General features: G+C 56.5%; 1 protein-coding gene across 2 annotated transcripts; it reads right to left on the bottom strand.

Moving 5' to 3' along the window:
• UPK3A (uroplakin 3A) lies at window positions 1–8425 on the bottom strand. Of its 2 annotated transcripts, XM_081484333.1 has the most exons (6): window positions 8374–8425; window positions 7247–7402; window positions 6182–6461; window positions 4561–4643; window positions 2122–2254; window positions 1–160 (listed from the first exon to the last, which is right to left on the bottom strand). In XM_081484333.1, exons 1-6 carry the CDS (start codon window positions 8423–8425, stop codon window positions 1–3), a joined length of 864 nt encoding a protein of 287 aa, XP_081340459.1. The 2 variants fall into 2 exon arrangements, with proteins under 2 accessions (XP_081340459.1, XP_081340460.1); XM_081484334.1 differs by lacking the exons at window positions 4561–4643; window positions 6182–6461.
• Between the last annotated feature and the right edge of the window lie 225 nt (window positions 8426–8650).

Here is an 8650-nt window from a genome sequence, read left to right as displayed (position 1 = left end):
TCAGTCCTGGAGCTTGCTGGCATACACCTCGGCCCTGTCCAGGGGCGGCCCTCGGTTCACAGACGTATATGAGGGCTCCGAGGTCCCCAGGGACTTGGGGACAGCCTCCTGCGTGATCTGGGAGTCGTGGCTTGTTGCCCCGTCAGCATCGCCCCTGTCCCTGACAGAGGAGATGAACAGAGCCAGGGTTAGGGCCGCAGAGCTAACCCCACCCCTCAGCTGGGCAGGGACCTTTCTACTTAGACATGGCTTTCACAGAGGTCACCTTAGGGCTTCATTCAATAGACCAGTCTTTCTGGAGTGCTTCCTGTGTGCCAGGCCCTGCGTTAAGGAAAGTGTCACTCTTTCGGAACTGTGTGGACAATTTACAAGTCTTACTGAGCTGGACAAATGGACCCAAAGAGCTCAGATCCTATGGGAGACAGACTACAGCAGACAATGACCAGGCAGAGTAGACAAGTCCAGGGAGGGAAGCCACTGGAGGGCTTCCTGGAGAAGGGGACAGTTAGTCTGGCCTTAAAGGAAGAGAGTGGAGGCACAGAAAGGCATCTTAGGCATTTGATGGGAAGGACTGGGGTGTGTCTGGGGTAAGAATGGGGACGTGGGGGCAGCTGGAACTGGGATGCAGGAGGTAGGAGAGACCAATGGAAGAGCCAGACTGAAGTCAGATAACAGGACCATGGTTAGGATGCTGCCCAAAGGGAGGGAGGGACGTAACCACACCCCACTTGCTCCCAGATCTGGCCAGACAGACCAGTTCCTTGGTGGCTAATCTCATCTACTATTTGTTTTTATTAACCTAAATGTCAGAATGCAATCTGATTTCCAAGGTCACTGCCATCTCCCTACTCCGTCCTTCAACCACCCCACATGTCTTTAAATCTGCCTGGCTAATTTCTACTTTTCCACTTAATTTCACCCACTCCAAGAAGCTTTTCCATCCACCCTCTCCACCCGCACTGGGACAAGCATCCCCCTCTCCTTCTTTGAAGCTGCCTGGGTCTCTTGCCTCTCTTGCTGAGATGCACACCACACATGAGTTTTCAATTCATCCCAGTCCTGATAAGAATTTGTTCCTGCCGTCCCTTCCTCCAGGAAGCCCACCCTGATACTCCAGGGAGGATCTGCACTGCCCTCCTCTGGATTCCCACAGCATCTGCACCCATGGATGCCTTGATTCACTCCCTGCTCCATCCTGGATTGACTGCATGCCTGTCTTCCCATCAGGCAGCTCTGTTAGCTGCTCCAGACACCCCAGGGGACCCCTCCAGTCCTAACCTAAATAGACGCACATCAGAGTTGTCAATGGACGCAGGTGACTTGGGAGCTCGGGGCCAGCTCTGTTTTAACGGGCTGTGTGACCTTGGGCCTCCTTCCCCACCACAGACCTCAGTGTTCCCATCCTGATAACAAAAGCTAAGACCTGTTTAGTACCTGGATTCCACCCTGAAACTAGAAAAGACCCTGATGCTGGGAAAGATTGAGGGCAGGAGGAGAAGGGGATGACAGAGGATGAGATGGTTGGATGGCATCATCGTCTCAATGGTCATGAATTTGAGCAAACTCCGGGAGATGGTGAAGGACAGGGAGGCCTGGCGTGCTGCAGTCCATGGGGTCGCAAAGAGTTGGACACGACTGAGTGACTGAACAACAACCGCCTAAGGGCTCAATAAGCCGTATAGTAGAGGGAATATTTCACTTATCCCTCACAACTCCACAGGGCAGACAATATTGATCAGAATCTCCATTTTCCAGAAGAGGACACCGAGGCATAGAAGGATAAGATATCGGGTTGGCCAAAAAGTTTGTTTGGGTTTTTCCATAAGATGATACGAAAAGCCCGAACGAACTTTTCGGCCAGCCCAATCCGATCCCTGCCCAAGATGCACAGCTGTGTCGGAGCTGGGGTCTACCCGCAGAGCCTCGGCGCTGAGCCCCTCTTACCCACCTGAAGACTTGACCTGGGACTCCCCGGGACCCTGCTCCCCTCTCACTGGACCCCCACCCCACCCAGGGCAGAAGGCAGCTTTGTTCCCAGGCTCTCCCCACCTCGAAAGAGCCTCCCGTAGGGTATATCCCCAAGCACTGCTCCCCCCACGCCCCCAGCTGGCAGGTACTCACACGAGGCTGAGGATGATGGCTCCAGCAAAGCCAGCGAGCAAGAAGAAGGGCAGGGAGCCCAGGATGGACGTGATGACGATCATACCCCCGCTCCGCCGGCCCGGCCACGTGTCTATCGCCGAGTACGGGGTGACTGCGGGAGGCAGGCGGTCACTCCCCGGACACTGCACCACCCAGCCTCCTCCCAGGGATGGGGGGCGGGGGATGCCTGCCTTGGCGGCCAAAAATCTCAGGGATGAAGCGAGGCCAGGTTAGTGCCTCCCCCTGGGTCTGAGGTGGACTTATACTCGCCTCCATATTCCACTCCCCAGCTTTGTCTCCCGTGTTCTACTCTCGCCCTCTTATCACTGTCTTTTTGCATGATTTTAAATGATAAACGGTCTCAAGTCTTCCAGTGAAGATGGATGGGATACAGATTATAAACAAAATACAGGCGGAGCAAAGAAAGCTGGGCGCTGAAGAATTGATGCTTTCGAACTGTGGTGTTGGAGAAGACTCTTGAGAGTCCCTTGGACTGCAAGGAGATCCAACCAGTCCATCCTAAAGGAGATCAGTCCTGGCTGTTCGTTGGAAGGACTGATGCCAAAGCTGAAGCTCCAATACTTTGACCACCTGATGCAAAGAAATGACTCATTGCAAAAGACCCTGATGCTGGGAAAGATTGAAGGCGGGAGGAGACGGGGACGATAGAGGATTAGATGGTTGGATGGCATCACCGACTCAATGGACATGAGTTTGAGTAAACTCCGGGAGTTGGTGATGGACAGGGATGCCTGGCGTGCTGCAGTCCATGGGGTCGAAAAGAGTCGGACACGACTGAACGACTGAACTGAAAGGTCCCTAATCTGATGGAGCCAGGGGGTCTGTGGGCTTCCTCTGCTCTCACCAGTGTCACCCACTGGAACTAAGTGGACAAACCATTATAGGTCCTCCTATGAGCTGGCCGCTTCCCGTCCAGTGTCGCAGGTAGATCCCATGAGACACTGTTTTGCAGATGGCTTACTGCAGCTTAGGGATATTGAGTGCCTGTTCAACGGGACTCAAGACTCCAGCCTCAAGCCGTAGGACTGTCTGGTCCCCAAGGGCACGCTCTCCACAGGGACTGATTTCCAGGCCCTGCCCTTAGAGAGCAGGGCCTGGGGCTTTCGTCTGGACTGCCCAAAGGAGCCCTGCTAGGGAAGCTGGGCAAGCATAGTCCTTCCCATTTCTCAGATGAGAAAACTGAGGTCCTGAAGGGCTCACACAGCAATGAGGCTCAGTGGCTGGGATTGAACTTGGGACTCTTGGTTCCAGGGCCGGGTTGATCCAGTGGGACCACGGAGCATGGCTATGCCACCGGAGGGTAGGAAGGGACCACCCAGTCGCACCCAGGCCTGCCCGTCTGCACCCTCACTGGCCCTGTGACCTCAGGCGACCTCACAGAGCCCTGATTGACCCAGGAGATCACTGTGAATCTCCAGCGGGGTTTTCGGTTTCTTTGGTTGTGCCACACAGCCTGTGGCATCTTAGTTCTCCGACCAGGGATCGAATCTGGGCCCCCAGCAGCGAAAGCACAGAGTCTTAACCACTGGATCACCAGGGAAGTCCTGGGGAGGTCTAAAATTAGGGTCACGGGTCATCAAAATTACCCTTGGAAATCGCTTCTGTTGCCCATAAACTTCAACAGACAAGATTCTGAATTTATAAACCTCAGATCTGTGTTGAGAACACAGCTGGAGGCTTGAGAACAGACAGGCAGGACCACAGGCAGATGCTTGGGTTTTTCCCACTTTAGAAAAACCACAGGGATCTCCAGGAGAATGGCACCCTGCTGCCTCCAGGGTTCCTGCCCCTGTGGCTGAGATGCCTCTGGATCCATCTTACGTGATAATGATGGTGTCGTTGGCAGGGTTCAACAGGTGGGCGGGTTAGGGTCTAAATGCACGATAACCTCTCTGCCCTTTGGAGGTAAATGCATCATCAGGGCTAAGATGCCGGCTGACTCTGTCTCCAGTTATGCCTGTCCAGTGTGTACCTTAGTCGCTCAGTCGTGTCCGACTCTTTGCAATCCCATGGACTGTAGCCCAGTAGGCTTCTCTGTCCCTGGAATTCTCCAGGCAAGAAAACTGGAGTGGGTTGCCATTTCCTCCTCCAGGGGGTCTTCCTGACCCAGGGATTGAACCCAGGTCTCCCGCATTGCGGGCAGATTCTTTGCTGATTGAGCCACCAGGGAAGCCCGTAACACCAGCTGGCCCAAACACCCACAAGTCCTCCACCTTCCTGTGTCACATGATGTGGCCCTCGAGGAAGGGAGGGAGGGAGCGGGCGAGGATGAGGTCTCGGGGAAAATTATTAATCCAGTGACCCGCCCGTGTCTGGGGAGAATTTTCCAAGTGACAGCTTGAGTCTGCTTGCCCAGGTTCCCTTGAGGACCACCCCCGGCCCACCCCCACCACTTACGGCGGTCGGTGCGGATGGGGTCCGACCATAGGGTCTGGTCCTGCACCAAGCCCGAGGACACATTGACCAGGACGTACTTGAACCTGGAAAGAAATGGAGTGGGGATGACTTCTGTCCATCCCATGAGCCTCGGCCATGGGGGGTGAGGGCAGGGTTGGAGGGTTGGGGGCAGAACTGGGACTTGTGGGAGATGAAAATCTAGGTGGCCACAACGGGTGGGGTGGCAGGGGGGCGTTCTGGCAGCAGGCTGCTGCTGCTGGACGTTGCATCGGCATCACCTTCCCCCTGGGCTGCTTCCCCAGCTCAGACACCTCCTCCACGAAGCCCTCAGAGTCTACGCTCTCCCTCTGGGAGCCCCTCTGTTTCTCTGCTGCATATATTACAAACATAGCTGATTTGCTGAATATTGACCCATTTGTCCTCCTTGCATTTTTGCCTTCCTCTATTCCTAGCCTGGTCCTTGGTCTCACAAAAGTGACTTAAAAAAAAAACAACAAGGGAATAATATCTATTTGCAACCCCGCTGCCCTCTGATAAGGGCTAACTTTATAGGCAGAAAATCCCAATCAAGTGTTGCAAATCATAAAGGAAGATCAGGTGACCAGTACAGAATACCCATAGCCTTAGGCCTTCTTCACCTTCAGTTAAAAAGGATGACTGTTCTGAGATCAAGGAAATCAACAGCCTCTAGTTTGACACTTAAAAAAAAAATGAAGACCCTTAAAATCTTCATACCATCCAGCATTTTGCTTAATCCCCTGCTTCGACAGGTTTGAAGATGGGAATTTCAGAGGCTGGGATGAGTCCCCTAGGTGGGGTGGGGTCAAGTAGGAGGGAGAGGTTTTCTCACATTAAGAACAAGGTCAGAGGTAAGAGTTGAGGGCGGGGCGAGGATGTCCAGGACTCAAGTCCTGCCTGGAGGCCAAGGCGAGGGGAGGAGAGGGCTCTGTGAGAGGATGGAGCTGAGTGATGGCCTGGGCCCAGGTGTGTCCCAGAGGGTACAGAGACCCCCGTCCAGGCATCCCCATGGGAACTGGAGTGGGTATAGTCAAGGCTTGGCACTGGGTAAGACCCTTGGGCCTGGGTCACGGCTGAGCCCCCAACTCAGCCCCGAGAAGATGCTCAGGACATAGGTGTGAAGATGAATCAGGGACCCTCGGTGCTGGGGTGGGCCACGATAGGGTACACTGTGGGGAGCAGGGAGAGAAGTCTCCACACTGAACCCCAGCTTTTCTCAAAGTGACCCCCTCCTGCTTCGGGACCACCGTTCCTTCCCTGTCAAACCAACTGCTACACGTGATGGGCCAGGGTCAGGTGTGTACTTTGTGGGGCCCGGGGCTAAAAGGAAAATGTGGCCCCTTGTTTAAACATTAAGGATTTCAAGATGGTGATGGCAGGGCATTAGGCCAAGAGGGAGTCCCTCTGAGCACAGGGCCCTGTGCACGGTTGCCCGCCCAGGAAGCCAGGAATCCTTCATGGTACCCAGGATGGTCCTGGCACCTGGTAGGCTCTGAAGGAATGTGGCCTCTGACGCTTCACTCGGCTCTAGGTGGCCCCCTTCCCCTGCACCGAGTCGGGGCTGGGGCTCACCTGCCGCCTTCCAGCAGCTGCTCACACTCACCTGTATTCCGTGGCTGCGGACAGGGGTGGGTTGCAGAGGCCCTGGAAGTTGGGGTCCGACAGGCAGTTCCCGTTGGTGCCCACCCTGATCAGGTAAGCGTTCAGGATCTCCGAGGCCCGGGACACATCCCGGACGGCATCCAAGCTGGGCGAGTCACTGCACGGGGTCAGGTCAAAGGCCACGGCCTTGTAGGGCCCTGTCCTCCCTCCCTGCGTCTGCTGGAATGTCGAGCTGAGAGGGGTCTTGGTGCTGTCCTGCACAGAGGCGTTCCTGAAGCTGGCTGTGGAGGCAGTGCTAGGCTGAGTCACTCACTCAGTCATTCAACAAACGTCCCTTAAGCATCCTCTCTGCGCCAGTGCCGAGCTGGGTCTTGGGATCTCTTCCTTACTTGCTGGGTGATCTTGGACCACTCACTGTATCTCTCTAGACCCTTTGTGAAACAGGAGGAAAACACCCCGCAGTGCCCACAGACTGGGATTGGGCATGGGTAGGCAGTCAGTAAAATCATGGCCCTACATGAAGTGTTGTAAATGGCTGAAAGCTAAGAGGCGGCCATCGGGCTCCTCCTCCCGGACCCCAGGATCGCTGCCAGTGAACAGGCGGGACTGGCCCAGAGCCAGCACATCTCCCAAACACTGATCTCGAACCACCTCAGGAAGCCTTGGGAAGGACTTGAGCTTGAGGACCAGAGACTCTGATTTGCTCTCCAGCTCAGGAGCTCCCATGAGTCACTCTGCCTCTCTGGGCCCCGATTATTTGCCCCTGTGACGGTTATCCTAACAGACACCTTGCAGGAAGGTTGTAACGATTAACTCTAAGGTCTGCAAAGCACCATGCAGGACGTAAGTGCTCCGTGATCAATGCTGTTATTTCCCCCTCTAGACTAGATATCCCTCCAGGGCAGATGTACCCAGCCCAGGGCTGGCACAGAGCAGACACCAGAGCGTGTTAGTGAGGTGCCTGGATGCCTGCATGGATGGAGCCCCATCGCCTTGTCTCCTCCCCTCCTACCCACAGAAGGTCAAAGCCCCTTTCAGAGCAGCCCGGGGGCAGCAGGACCCTTACCCGAGTCGACCAGCACATAGAGGTAGACCTGGTAGGCACCGTGGAGGGCCGCTGAGCTGTCAAACATGCAGAGGGGCTTTTCCAAGGCCACTGTGGTAAGGGTGGGGTTGTTGGTGGCAAAGTTCACACTAGCCAGTTGGGGCTGGAGGTTCACACCTGGAGGAGGCAGTGAGGATGGGAGCTGACCCCCGGCAGAACTGCCCACACCCAGGGGCAACCATCTGCACGCCCGCACGTGCAGGTCTGCAGTTAGTGAGCATCTGCTGGTGCCAGGCGCTGGGTTTCACTCTCCCCACAGGCCATCTCAGGAGCTTGTCTCAGACGTGGGGAGAGCCCCTGTTCCCCTCCCCAGCCCCCGCCCCTGCCCAGCCATCCTGACCAGAAACCGGGCAATCCGGCTGAACTGCTGCCCTCTCGCTCCCCTCAACAGACATCCGGTCGCGCCAAGAACCCCACAGCCCCTCCCATGCATTTCGCCGATCTGAGTCCACCCTCTTCACCTGGAGCCTGGTAACCAGCCCTCCCCCACCCTCTGCTCTCTGATCTGCAAAGCTGACTACAACCCCTTCCCGCTGGGCCCCTTGGGGGCTCCCCACTGCTCTCCAACAGGGTCCAGCCTCTCTGGAGGGGCAGTGAGGCCCTGAAGCTCTGGGCCTTGCTTCATGGGTCCTGAGCCTGACCTGTATGCATACCTGCTGACCTCAGGCTCCAGCCACACCAATGGACAATGGGCGGGAGATTCCCTGCCGCCCCCCTCGTCCCGTGCTGCTCCTTCGCCTGAAATGTGCCTCCCCTCCCGAGTCAAAGCATCACCATGAATCTAGTCTGGACCGTCCTCTGCTCTCCGGCAGCCCACTGTGTGCCTGTCTCTTGTAACAGCCAGCACAGAGCCCTTGAATCCCCATCAGAGAAAGCTTATTAATCAATGTTAGCTATTAGTAGTCGTGTCTGGGTCCCCAGAGCCTGCACAGGGCCTGGAGCAGAGCAGGGCACCCACGCCTATTCCTGGAGTGAATAAGTCAAGTTCCCATCCAGGTGCCTCTCAGGACCCTTCAGGAGAATCGGGGGCGCAGGACACGCCCCGTCCACGGTGGGCACAGACCCCCCCCTACTCATTCCCCGCTTACCAGAGCCAAGTCGCAGGCAGCCGAGGGCCAGCACGACCCAGAGCGGAGGCATCGCCTGGGAGAAGCTGCGACAGGACGGGACGGCGGTCCAGGGGGCGAGCTGGGACCGCGCCTCTCCCGCGGCGCGCACCTGTCGGCCCTGGGCCAAGGGCACGCCCCGCCCCCGCCAGAGCCAGCCAATCCCCGGCCTCCTCGCAGGAGATTTGCATAAACCCGGCCCGGGCTCCCCGAGGACCGCGAGGTGCTTAGGGCACAAATCCATCCCCATTGAACCTTC

Source organism: Giraffa tippelskirchi, chromosome 4, assembly GCF_054371585.1.
Source record: "Giraffa tippelskirchi isolate mGirTip1 chromosome 4, T2T-mGirTip1v1.2.pri, whole genome shotgun sequence".
Lineage (NCBI taxonomy): Eukaryota > Metazoa > Chordata > Mammalia > Artiodactyla > Giraffidae > Giraffa > Giraffa tippelskirchi.
Note: the sequence above shows the minus strand (reverse complement) of the source record. Positions and strands in the feature narration are given on the sequence as shown.